The sequence below is a fragment of the Gobio gobio genome, assembly GCF_949357685.1.
Source record: "Gobio gobio genome assembly, chromosome: 21".
Classification (NCBI taxonomy): domain Eukaryota; kingdom Metazoa; phylum Chordata; class Actinopteri; order Cypriniformes; family Gobionidae; genus Gobio; species Gobio gobio.
Window position 1 is genome coordinate 1,595,837 of NC_137117.1, and position 14,020 is coordinate 1,609,856.

General features: G+C 38.3%; 2 protein-coding genes across 2 annotated transcripts in view; one reads left to right on the top strand and one right to left on the bottom strand.

Annotated features, from left to right (window-relative positions):
- Window positions 1–1,719: 1,719 nt before the first annotated feature.
- abce1 (ATP-binding cassette, sub-family E (OABP), member 1) overlaps window positions 1,720–14,020 on the bottom strand; it is a 40,894-nt gene continuing 28,593 nt past the window's right edge. The window contains exons 12-18 of the mRNA XM_079803532.1: window positions 9,873–9,932; window positions 9,402–9,460; window positions 9,183–9,293; window positions 6,790–6,932; window positions 6,584–6,706; window positions 4,456–4,567; window positions 1,720–2,277 (exon numbers count right to left, since the gene is read on the bottom strand). Coding sequence (XP_079659658.1) covers window positions 2,230–2,277; window positions 4,456–4,567; window positions 6,584–6,706; window positions 6,790–6,932; window positions 9,183–9,293; window positions 9,402–9,460; window positions 9,873–9,932 — 656 coding nt within the window. The 3' untranslated portion in view covers window positions 1,720–2,229. The remainder of the gene's footprint in view (window positions 2,278–4,455; window positions 4,568–6,583; window positions 6,707–6,789; window positions 6,933–9,182; window positions 9,294–9,401; window positions 9,461–9,872; window positions 9,933–14,020) is intronic.
- anapc10 (anaphase promoting complex subunit 10) overlaps window positions 4,947–14,020 on the top strand; it is a 50,231-nt gene continuing 41,157 nt past the window's right edge. Inside the window, exon 1 of the mRNA XM_079803534.1 lies at window positions 4,947–5,025. The gene's annotated coding sequence lies outside the window, so the exon portion shown is untranslated. The remainder of the gene's footprint in view (window positions 5,026–14,020) is intronic.

Consider the following 14,020-nt stretch of genomic DNA (forward strand, 5'->3'; position numbering starts at 1 on the left):
TTGAGTTACTAAAAATCGTTTTTACTTACTTCATTTGTGTCTTGTTATTTTCAAGTCCTCCTGGGATGTTCGTATTTATGAGGTGAGAAGTGTTTACGACAGCATGTGCGTTCAAGTCTCTCTGGTCGGAGCAAGATGGCGGTGTGTACCTTAAATTTCACGAAAATACAGCAAGGTTTGTTAACTCTGCTTAGTTTTAATCTTTTACGTGTTGTATTGATCTATAAAGCCACTGTAAACTGTATCGTTATATATTAGGCTAATTGTTATGCTAGCTTACTTTGTTGTAAATGACACAGACGCTAAGGAAAAAGCGCGCCATTATTCCTCCTTCTTTTGTTTAATGGCGATTTACATCACATACTTTTGCACATCGCCACGTATTTGGTGATTGTCCAATCATTTTATTTAAATCTGTTTGTTAAATAAGTAATCTTTACTCACTGAGAATAAGGTTTGTTTGATGCTAATTAATTGCATGGAGATCCATGTGTGAGATGACAATAAATACTAAATATATTTGAATTAAATTAACATTTAAACATTACCTTGTTGTAATAGTGCTTTATATAATATTGTATATTATACAACTGTAACTATATAACACATTTAGTTATATTAATATAACTATATAACGCATCTGAATACCTCTTAAAGGAACACGCTGACTTTTTGGGACTTTATCTTATTTCCCGTATCTCCTAGAGTTAGAGAAGTCCATACACACCATTCTCATCTCCGTGCCATAACTCTGTCTGACACATGACACACTCTAGCCTAGCACAAAGACTGGAGGTAAATGGCTCCAGCTAGCCTAGCTTAGCACAAAGACTGGAGGTAAATGGCTCCAGCTAGCCTACTGCTCAATAAGTGACAAAATAACGGCAACATTTTCCGATTTACGTGTTGTGATGTGTGTAGTTACATCGTGTACTAAGACTGACGAAAAATGAAAAGTTGTGATTTTCTAGACCAATAATGCTAGGAACTATACTCTCATTCCTGCGTAATAATCAAGAGCTTTGAGCCGTACCATGAGTGCAGCGGCGCAATGATATTACACAGCGCCTGATAATAGGCTAACTTCCGACAACATAACCAACGTGATAATCTGCTTACACAGAGAGCGCTGGGGACTATTATCAGGTGCTGCGTAATATCATTGTGCCGCTGCACTCATGGTATGGCTATTGAGCAGTAGGCTAGCTGGAGCCATTTACCTCCAGTCTTTGTGCTAAGCTAGGCTAGCTGGAGCCATTTACCTCCAGTCTTTGTGCTAAGCTAGGCTAGCGGTGGATGTGTCAGACAGAGTTATCCTCAGAGCGCGAGTTGCTATGACTTACATACCCAGGAAGTTTCCTCCATTTTTCCACCCGTTTTCTGGAATACCTTCCCATTTGAAGTCAGTTTTTAGTTACTATTCCTTTAGACGATTCCTTCCTCAAAGATGTAGATTTAGTTTTGACACCATATAGAAGCCAAAAAAACACCCTTCTCGTTTCTTATCTTTACATTAAGTTCGTTTTTAGCTGCAACTTCACACTTTTTGCGGGAAAAATCTCCCAATCAACCTGAATTCACCCTGAATGTGATTTTGAACAGTTTCAACGTCAAAAAACGTCTATTTTTGAGTTGTGACCTTTCCATTTGTTGTCGGTTTTAGTTGCAATTCCTTTGTAGATGTAGTTCTGACACCAAATAAACAACAAATACAAGCTTTCTCAGTTGTGGTCTTTCCATTTAAAGTCAGTTTATTCGTAAACAATCTCACTGCACAGACGCGTCACCCAATATTACTGAGACATCAGATTTTGTGAAGCTGGTTTTAACCTCAGCTATCATGACTGCGGAACTCAAAAGCCAAATCTTGGGAAATCGGGTTAATATGATGCAACACATTGTGTAACATGATTAAAATATTTTATTTCAAAATATACAGTTGGATGTTTGCGCGTCTTTGTGACCAGTTATGTTAATGATGACAGTAATTCACCCGGGAACGTACATTTTTCCTCCATCCTCTCCTCTCTTTGGCGAGATTTGACAAGCGTGGCGTTCGTCTTGCAGGATCCGCCTGGTCTGTTTGTTGAATCGCACCAATGACGGAGAGGAGAGGGCAGAAGTGTGTGTTTGGTGTGACGGTGGTGGAAATGCAGTCAAACATGTAAGTCCGCTGGTTTGATGTCATATCAAGCGGCTAAATTTCTGGAATTGTGTGAAATGGGATCTTCAGTCGTCCAAGAAGAAGTAGTTTCCACTCTTCTTTTGTTCCACGTCCTTAAAAACGGCAACACAAAAGGGGGTTTAAATGCACAGGTACAGATATAGTGGCTATATAAAGAATAAAGACCTTTAAATCATGTTTTCAACAAGTCATTCAGAGCATAAATCAAACTGCCAGCCATCGGGGTTCAGTAAACAAGGCTTGGTTACATCACAACTCTTTCGAAATGGTTCACCGCTTAAGGGCGATGATATCTGCGCACAGGAACCAGTGTGTGTGTGTGTTTTTTTTTAGTGGTCCAATTCTCACTCTTAACTAGTTGCTTATCATCATGCATATTACCAGGATATTGGCTGTTTATTAGCATTTATAAAGCACATATTAATGCCTTGACCATATTCAGGGTTCCCACTCTTTTTCAGCAACCATTTTCCAGTACTTTTCAATTTTACTACGGCGGGAATAAAAGACAAGGATCATGCCAAATATTGCTTTCTAAATCATGCCAAATATTGCTTTCTAAGTCTTTAAAAGCCGTCCAGTTTATCGCCATTACTTAACAATCCAGCATTTTTCAACATGAGCTCTTAATCATACATTATGACTATGGAAGCTTGTTTACGCCACAGAATAGAAAGAAAAGGTAATTGTGACTTTATCTCGCTATTCTGACTTTCTCGCAATTGCGAGTTTACATATTTGTGATATAAACGCGAAAATTGTCGCAATTCTTTTTTCCTCAGAATTGGACTTTATAACTTGCAATTGCAGTTTAGATCTCACAATTCTGAGAAAAGAAGCCAGAATTGCAAGATATAAACTCGCAACTGCGCAAAAAAGTCAGAATTGCAAGATATAAACTCGCAACTGCGCAAAAAAGTCAGAATTGCGAGTTTATATCACGCAATTCTGACTACATCTTGCAATTCTGACTTTATAACACACAAATGTGACTTTATATCAAAATGATGTGATTAGGGAGCAGCTTACGAGTTAACATTCACTGAGCAGTTATAGCATTAGCATTAGCTAACGGCTGCGAGTGGCAACACAAGACTAAACATCATTATTCAAATATACTACTCAGCATTCCTGAACATGTGCTTTCTGCAACTAGCGCTAATTGTTTGGGCCAGCGATAAACTCTTTAGACTCGGCTATGTTTGACTGCATTGTTTGCTTTATTTCATGTATAGCTTGTTATACATTACTTATACTTTTGTATTATTGATCATACATAAACTTGCATTTAACAAAAAGAGACTGTGTTGTGTTTCATGTCATTAAATGTTATCACAGTGATAATCATATTGTCTGAACCAGATATTAATATACAGATTTTCTCCTCATTGTTGTCACTACTAGAGCAAGCTCCTGATTGGTTAACGCGGCGTGAAATATCCGCCAAAGTTCAGATTTTTCAACTTGAGCATTTCGCGCGATTCGCGCGTTCAAAACGCTCAAGTCGCGTCCTTCTCGCCGCCTCAATCGCGCGAATCTCGCCGCCTCATTCGCGCGAATCGCGCCGCAGAATGCCATTTCGCGTCTCTGCATTGACTTAACATGTAAATCACTCGCGCGAATCGCGTCCGGTGTGAACGCACCATTAGTGGCAAGCTCTCCATAAAACAAAAGCTCTATAATTTAGAAGCAGCACACATTATAGACGCTTCATATTTAATGGTATTACACACACACAGGGACACGCAACAGCACACACACGTTTTTAAATATTAAAAATAAGAGGATTCCTCTCTGGAGAAGCGTTCAGTCTGTATGTAAATAGCGAATCCGCCATGGTGCGAGCGCAAATGGCTTTTAAAGGGAAAGGGAGATGAGGCTCTGATTGGTTTATCGCATGTACGCCCCAAAACACACCCATGATTCGCTAAGAGATGAGGGACAACTCTAGGGCTGGACGATTAATCGAAAAGTAATCGAAAGTGAAATTCAGAATTATCCCATGTTGGTTATTCCGGTTTTTAATCCTGTTAATACTTTCCCCATAAAAACATACTCCGCCCCATCCAGTCAATCCAAATGTCTATGTGTCTCATATTTGATGAAGTTATTATTTTCCTGTTCATCACTGTGAAGCTGCTGAAACTATTTATATCGTATAAAAGCACTATAGGAATAAAGCTGACTCGACTACTTGAGAACTTCATTATCAAGAGCTGATCAAATTCACTCGATCTGCCAGTTTAACTGATAAAGCGTCACATGTTTACCTTAATGGAATTGAGTTTGTTGATTCTTGGTCTGAAGTTGTTTGGGTCTCTCCTGAACGTGATCTCCAGCTGCGATAAGAACTTGTTCATGCCGGCCAACAGGTTCTGTGGACTGATGGGAAACACATCTCAGCATTAGCTTCATATCACTAGCATGTTCAAAGAGCATGCAGTATTTAATCCCTTTGGAAAATGTCTTTTCTATCCACAGAAAATGCTTTGGGGTAACACTTGACTTCAAGCCATAGTATAAAAAGTATTTATTGTGCATTAATTATGCCCTATATTGTGTGATCTAATGAATAAGTGTATCACAGAAACACAAATCTGCAAAAATTATAATGCATTTTAACTTGACATTGTACTAGGGATGTATTAATAAAATATACTTTTGACTTAAAGTATACTGCCACGTTTTCTGTTCAAGTGTCCATTTTCACTTTCAACAGCGGCGTCATTACGTTCGACCAGCGACCGCGGCGCTTTAGGGTCGTGTGTGAAAGGAGGAAGAGGACGAGATAAACTCGACTCGAGCAGTGAAGAGTCTGACCTGGAGGAAGACGAGTTCTGGTACGTGTTTGCGCATTTTTCTGGATATATAGTTTTAGGGTAACACTTTACTTGAAGGGGTGTGCATAAGACTGACATGACACCTTCATAATAATGACATGACACACCAGTTTTTATACATGTTTATGACCAGTGTTGGGGAAAGTTACTTTGAAAAGTAATGCATTACAATATTGCGTTACTCCCTTAAAAAGTAACTAATTGAGTTACTTTTTAAGAAAAGTAATGCGTTACGTTACTTTTGCGTTACTTTTTCTCACCTGGGCTGGGTTTGTTTTTGTTTTTTTATAACAAAAAAGTTATATTTTTGTGCAACGGTAAAGTAGCCTGGATGCCAGCCGAATTTAGCCCCGCCCACAATTTTTTTTGCTCGGGCAATTCGGTCTTGACTCGCTCCATAGAAGAGTAATTATGCCCGAACAGAAACTGTTCGGACCAATGAAATCATCAGGGCGGGCTTTAGACGATGATGGACAGATGATCAACAGTAACGTAATCATCCACGTCATCGAAGGCTCTTGGGTTGAATTTGCTCTAATCCTAAACGGAGAACTTGTTCGTATATGCCTTCACCTTCACTATTTCTCTCAGAAACGATGATCGTGTTGGTAAGTTCTCTGTGTATCCTTAAATTATTTTATTACTGGCAAAGATCGTTTACACTCATATTTTTCTTGTAACGTTACTTAATCCAGCGTGCGTGCAGACAGGGTTTCCAAGTGTTTTTGCAATGTCGCGCACAATTGCTACTCAAAACTATAGCCCAAAACAATAACTTTCCAGGGGGTTCTCCGGAAAAAAATGGCGTTTGGTTGGCAAAATATGTTATTTTGGCAAGGTTGCCTGCTAAAATTCGCATTCCTGGGTTTATATAATCACATAATTGGGGTCGCTTCCACCCGCGGACATGGAGAAAAACACGGACTTGGCAACAGTGCAGTTGAGTTCTGTTGACATTTGACAACTAACGTTACGCGTCGCTCCGTTGCTCTGATTGGTTGTGGGTCTATCCAATTGAGGTCTTTCCTGGCTCGGTTGAAACACGCCCCATAATCAAAGCTCAATGGAGCAGATCAGACTCATATTCTGACTAGAATTGAGTATGGCCACGCCAGGCTAACGGTAAAGACCTCTTCATACCAAAATGTAAATAATAAGCCCCAGGCTGAGGTAAAGATGCAGATTCCCTCATGAACACTAGAGGGCGCAGCTCTGGATAATGGAGAATAGATGCAGGAGAAAAAAGTTTTACCAATAAAAACAACAAATCTAGTAATTTTCATCATCAAAGGTCAGCAGCAAGACATTGGTCAATTAAATATAAAGGTAGATGATGCATAAAAAGTGTTGTTTTATTTAACATTTAATTATTGGAGGTTTGCATAGTGCAAGCCTAGGGTTCGGTGGAAATAAATTCTGAGGTTCGGCAGAAACTGAACCCAGTCAAAAAGCCCAATATTCGGATGAATCCGAACCCTGGATTCGGCTACATTGTACACTATGAAAACCTTTGCATTACCAATTTCAGACACGCTATCAATGCAAATGAAGTACGTACGCATTGGCGTTGGTGCTTCTGGAGGGAATCCCGTCAAAGACGATGACTCGGTCCGCCAGGTAAGTGGCCATGATGAAGTCGTGCTCCACCACGAATGCCGTCTTTTTGGCGTGAAGGATGAATCTGCCAGGCAATGAAAGAAACGAATGAATGAGAATAAGCACAAAGCACATCAGAAGGCAAAAAACATTAGTGAGAGATGTTACCGTTTGATGACCCTGGCAGCCATCAGACGCTGCTCCGAGTCCAGATAGGCTGAGGGCTCGTCGATCAGATACACATCCGCAGGCTTTCCCAAACACAGAGCCAGGGCGACGCGCTGCAGCTCACCACCAGACAGATTCTGGACCTGCAGACAGATCACACCAGTGTGATCCGGTGTCCCAATCTACTCATCGGTGCCATTGACTAAAACATGTTTGATCCATTTATCCTCTTAAATCAACACTACAGATATAAAACACTTCAAGCATCACAATGTTGGTTTAACCCTCAGAGCCCGACGGCATCGCCCACGACGTCACACGGCACCTCCGATAAATATCTATATTATTTCATGAAACTTTTATCGATTTTCTTACCGTTTTTTCCAGCAGAAAGCTAACGAGCTAGCCATCACAGGGGTGTCTTTGTAGCCTTTACAGAAGGTTTTCTATCCAGCCTGGAACATGTGCATCTTTTTGGAGTTGTTCAGCAATAAATCAAAACGCTTACATCCAAGATATATCCACTTGATGTCCATAATTTATACATTTTCCGTCATTTTTGCCGCTAGCGCGATGCTAGCTGCCATTTTGGATGAGGGTTTGACCAATGACAGGCTGATCCGTCATCCACGTTGGTGTGCGTCATTACGCATGAACCACAGCTCTTTTATTGTGGATAGAGAGAGGCGCACGGCTAGTGTTGAGGAGAGAGAGAGAGACGCGCTGCAGTTTTTAGTAGTTTTGTGGAGAAAGTTTGAGGAAAAAGTTTGAGGAGAAAGTTTGAGGAGAAGTTCCTGATAGGAACTGTTTTGAGGCTTGGCACCAGTAAATATCCAAAATCCAAAGAGGCCAAAAGCGCCTGGACTTTTTTTGGAAAAATGTAAATAGTTTTGGTTCTGTATAAGTTATCATGTTTATTCCTGAGTTCCAGGACTCCAAAGACTTGAACAAACTGTTTTCCAGAGGAAATATGCTTAGCTTTTATTTATTTGTGTGTGTTTTCAATAAATATTTGAGTGATTCAATTTCCGTTTTATTTTTCATTTGTCTTTATGGTCCCATAATAATTTTTAATAATTTAATAATTTGTTACATTTATATAGCGCTTTTCTAGGCACTCAAAGCGCTTTACATATAGAAGGGGGATTCTCCTCAACCACCACCAATGTGCAGCATCCACCTGGATGATGCGACGGCAGCCATATTGCGCCAGAACGCCCACCACACACCAGCTGATTGGTGGAGAGGAGACAGAGTGATGAAGCCAATCTGTATATGGGGATGATTAGGAGGCCATGATGGAGAGGGGCCAATGGGCAAATTTGGCCAGGATGCCATAACTTATTTTACATTCAGGTGACATCAATGCAACACAAATATACTGAGAGTGCAACTTGTCTTGAAAAAAAAAAGGTGTGTCAATTGTCTGCACAACAGGGTTGATGTTTTACAAGCTTTTTTAGTAAATAACACCAGGCGGAAAATTAATTGTAAAAATACCCTTAGGTCTTAAAGGGTTAAACGTTTAGCCTATACTATCACTTTTTTGAACCACTTTTAGTGCCATATAGAACCGTTTTTTTTGTTTGCCGAGTAAACGTGTTCAAAAATAAATAAATTAAAAACAGGCAGGTTGTCTTGCCTTACACCTCTCCGCTAAAATAAATATAAATCTGATCTTCAATTCTTGCGCTAGCCTATGCACATTTAACGGAGTTCACGTCAACGAAAGCAACAGATATGAGCTGCATTATATTCATCAGCTCTTTTTAAGATTGAAGACCGCAATATCAGAACAAGTGACCTAAGCACTGTAAGAGCATTGAGTCTCATTAATGAAGATGACTGTGTTTTTGAGCATCTAAGACGTTCGGCAGTTTGCTTTACTCATTCGCGGCGATACTCTAAACACGGTGCGAGCCGTCTTGACAGTCATGGTGTCAGTCTCATGTTGTTTCCACCTCATTGTTTCTTTTAATTAATCAATGTCTAAAATGTAAAATGAAGGAAAAAGCCTGCGTTTGAGGTATGACGTGAAAATTGGCCCGAAGCCCCTTCCCTCCGAAGCTTTGAATATTCGATGTTGATTACAACCAAAGCTTCGAAGCTCAAAAAATGGTATTCAGACCAGCCCTACAAATCTTACCGTTCTCAAACTTTTGACCTGTAGTGTATATAAGGAATTCAAAATAATAAATTCTATTATAGGGGTGTGTGGATCAGATTCACAATTCATAGGTTTTCCAATTTAGAACGATTTGATCTGATTCACAATGAGATTCAATTTGATTAGAACATTATGACATATCAAAGAATGCGAAATCCCGATAAAATATTTTAGAGCTGAACAAGATGAATCGTGAATATCTCTTTAAATAACCCGATGTACTCACGTCCTGGTCGATGATGCTTTCGATCTGCATGGGCTTCATGACATCGGTGACGAACTGAGGGTGTGTGTAGGCGTCTCTGATCTTGTCGTGCAGCAGGGCTCGTACGCTGCCCTGAAACACACACACACACACACACACACACACACACACACAGTGAGGATTCCAGCGGTTTGACCTATAGTTCACTGCTGAACACTCACAAACAAAGATCAAACTCACTTTAAACTTGGGGCTGATCTTCTGTGGTTTGTAGCTGACGTTCAGGATGGGCACCTCACCTGAGAAACACAACACACACTCAGAAACCACATAAAATTAGACTCTAGTAATTATTATTTGCATAAATATTAGAATAAAGAATTTTTTTTTTAATGGCATGATGGATGCGTCGGCTATTTTCATGGGGAGTAACAAGAAACACTATAAAAGAGCACTTTAAAAAACTCATACAAGGCTTTTACAATTAGCTCTAAAATGTAATCATTTTAAATTATATACGTAAAATAAAATGATAGCGAAATAATTTCCCAAGAGAACTTAAACCAGCACAATTTAATAAAATATGTGATCCATTTTTCCTAAAATAATTTCAAAACTAAATTTGGATCAACTTGATAAAAACCAAAAATCTAAATATTATCAAAATAAATGCTGAAATGTGTTGAATAACTGATGTGTGGTGATTTTCACCTCCTCCATCTGGTTTGAGGCCTCCTGCAAGCATCCTGATAAACGTGGTTTTCCCAGTTCCTGAAACAGGGAAAAAACGTGTTTAGTGGAAAATAATGCACATCACAATAATCACTTTAATGATTTGACAGCGCCTCAATCAATGAATAACACACATTTATGACAGGTCATGTTTATGAACTAATGCTGAGGAATAATGACAATGTTTACTTTATGATGTGATTTAGACGGTTGTAACGACACATTTTATCTCCCTCATCTGAACTTGAGCAACTGCAATAGTAAGACGCATACATTTCAAAATAAGAGTCCCTGTGTATTTCCAGCTAGCATATAATTAAAAGTCACGCATTATAGATACGTTTTTGGTTACACAATAAACTGTGTTACATTTCATTCCCATTTAATTTAGTCACTAAGAACAGTATTTGACACATATTCAATAAAGTATCAGGGTAATAGTTCACTAAAACCATTAAAACATATTACTTGAAATTAAATAAATGTTAACTGAAATTTAAAAATAAAACAAACTTATTTGAAGATTTAGCTTAACCTGATATACCAACTAAAACAGAAATACAAAATTATAAAAACTACATTGATGTTTTTAAAAAACAAACACAAAAGTGAATTGAGCTCTTTAATGTATTTTTGCGCTCAAACATTTTTTAATGTATTCAAGTAACAGTCGGTTTTGTAATGCTTAATTAATGCATTTCAATTTCATTAAACTTAAGACTAAAACTAGATGACTAGACGATTCAGGTGACTAAAATATGACTAATTCCCATTTAATTCATAGTCACTAAGAACAGTATTTTTCACATATTATTCAATAAAGTATCAGAGTTATAATTAGGGATGCACCGAAATGAAAATTCTTGGCCGAAACCGAAAACCGAAAAAGAGGAAACCAAGGCCGAAAACCGAAAGCCGAAACACCGAAATAAATTATGCCAATTATTAGTACCATTGCATTTATGGCTATGACTGTTTACTAACTTTACTAAAATCAAGGCATTGTAATTGCATAAATTAATATTAAAGTTTCAAAGAATTCCAATATTTATTTAGCACATTGCAACAATGCACAGTATAAAATAAAATTCAAACTAAAATGTTTAACTTGACCCCACTCATTTGTGCATCAAATAATAATGTACAGGCCTACAGAAAGGTTTTAAAATTAAAAGTTCTCTCATAAAAACAAAGTACATTTAGGTCTAGTGCATTTAAAAAAATTCTCTGTAGGACTACTACAAGAAAGTGCATTCTGAACAAGTGAAACTGCTTAAAGATAAAACTATTTTCTCTGTAGGCCTTCAACATAATAGTGTATCAAAGCAAAGACTGCCATAGCCCATATGTTAACTATAGAATAGGGGTGTAGCGGTACACAAAACTGATGGTTCGGTACAGCAGTTTTACAAAATGACTTTTTATTTATTTTTATTGGTTTACTGAAAAAAAAAAGTATCTGTCCTTAAATGAATTAAATTATAACTAAAAGTGTATTGAAGATATTGCTGTAAACTATATGGGGAGCCCTTACTTGCACATTAATATTAAAGGTTAACAACAGAGCCCAAACTATTAGCCTAAATTCAGTTGCTATTTATTTTTAGGTCTAATAATCAACACTCAAATAACATAGTACGCAAACATGTAAACTTCACATAAGGCAGTTTTTGCAATAACTAATAATCTAATAATAAAAGTTTTTTCTCCAATTCGTTGTTGAAATATAATCATTTATACACAAGTGTCTGTCATTTTCATGAAAGGTTTATTTAAACATACAGGAGATAATCAAGATCTCATTAACAGGTTAAGTAGAATATAATGAATATAACGGCTAATATAGGTCATATATTTAGTGAAAGAGTTGATTTACTCTAGTGAATAAAATTCACTAGAGTGGACACCGTGGACACTGAATGACTGCCTGAGGTAAATGTGATGCTAAAGTTACATGACATTGTTTAGGCTAGTTTACAAGCAGTTATATTGACGTCTTTTCGCTGCTGAAACACTGATTTAGCGATACACCACATATGATACGTGACAGTGAGTTGTAATGTATCCTCAACACACCTTAGATGTTCATTCATGTTTATTCTTAAGGAAGAGATGATCGATCGCGCTCACAGATGATCGCGTTCACGCGCGCGCGCGCCGCGGCTTGAACTGTGATGTGATCAGTGATGCCACATTAAAGAGCGTCAAAACGCCATTTATCGTTTGAATTTCGTGATACATGTTGATCGATATTTGTGTGGGAACTCACAGTGAAGTCTGGTCATCTTCTCATCGAGAACATGAGCTCTGGCTGTCAGTGCTTGTACATGGAGCTGACGTGGGTGTTTCTCAAATATACTGCTTCAGACAAGCACGTGCAGGTCGCGGTTTCTGTTTGCGTCATCACAACATTTCGGCCGTGTTGTTTCGGTGATAAAAGTCTTTCGGCCGAAAACCGAAAATGCACTTTTGGGCCATTTTCGGCCGAAAATTTTCGGTGGCCGAATATTCGGTGCATCCCTAGTTATAATAGTTAACTAAAACCATAAAAAAAGATATTACTTGAAATTAAATGTTAACCGAAATTAAAAAATAAATAAATAAACTTATTTCAAGCTTTAGCTTAACCTGATATACAAACTAAAACCGAAATACAACATTATAAAAACTATACTGATGTTTCTAAAAAACAAACAAAAGTGAACTGAGCTCTTCCGTGTATTTTTGCGTTCGAATGGTCGAAAACAATTTAGTCATGTATTCAATAACAGTCGGTTATGTAATGCTTAAATGCTCAATTAATGCATTGCAATTTAATTAAACTCATTAGATTTTAGTCGACTAAAACTAAAAACGATTCAGGTGACTAAAATATGACTAAAACTAAAATGGCATTTTAGTCAAAAGACTAACTTAAACTATATAAAAATTTGCTGTCAAAATTAACACTTGTTAAGAGTGATCAAATCTGCTCGGAAGAACGTCGGGGCCGCAACAATCTCAAATCATAAATATCCAACATGCTGAATATTTACGTTCAGGAATCCTGTTGTGGACAAACGCAGAATTGGGAATTAAATGATACCCAATCAGAACGGAAGCTTAAAGGGTTAGTTCACCCAAAAATGAAAATTCTGTCATTAATTACTTCCCCTCATGTGGTTGGACACCCGTCAGACCTCCGTTCATCTTCGGAACAGAAATGAAGATATTTTAGTGTAAATCTGATGCTCTGAAAGGCCTCCATTGGCTCAACTTTACACTCTCAAGACCCTTAAAAGACACTAAAGACTAAAGTTACAAAGTCCATCTCACTACAGCGGCTCTACAATAACTTTATGAAGACGAGAATAGTTTTTGTGCGCAAAAAAACCTTAAATAACGACTTACATAGTGATGACGATTTCAAAACAAAGCATCATGAAGCTTCGAAGCGTTATGAATCAGCGAGTCGATTCAGCGGTTCAGAGCGTTATGAATCAGTGAGTCGATTCAGTGGTTCAGAGCGTTATGAATCAGTGAGTCGAATCAGCAGTTCAGAGCGTTATGAATCAGTGAGTCGATTCAGCAGTTCAGAGCGTTATGAATCAGTGAGTCGATTCAGTGGTTCAGAGCGTTATGAATCAGTGAGTCGAATCAGCAGTTCAGAGCGTTATGAATCAGTGAGTCGATTCAGCAGTTCAGAGCGTTATGAATCAGTGAGTCGATTCAGCGGTTCAGAGCGTTATGAATCAGTGAGTCGATTCAGCGGTTCAGAGCGTTATGAATCAGTGAGTCGATTCAGCGGTTCAGAGCGTTATGAATCAGTGAGTCGATTCAGCGGTTCAGAGCGTTATGAATCAGTGAGTCGATTCAGCGGTTCAGAGCGCTATGAATCAGTGAGTCGATTCAGCGGTTTGAATCGCCAAATTTCAGCAGTTTGGCGGTTTGACACGCGATCCAAATCATGATTCGACTCGCTGATTCATAACGCTCTGAAGCTTCATGAGGCCGTGTTTTGAAATCGTCATCACTATACAAGTCGTTATTTAGGGTTTTTTTGCGCACAGAAACTATTGTCGCCGATTCACAAAGTTATTGTAGAGCCGCTGTAGTGAGATGGACTTTGTAACTTTAGTCTTTAGTGT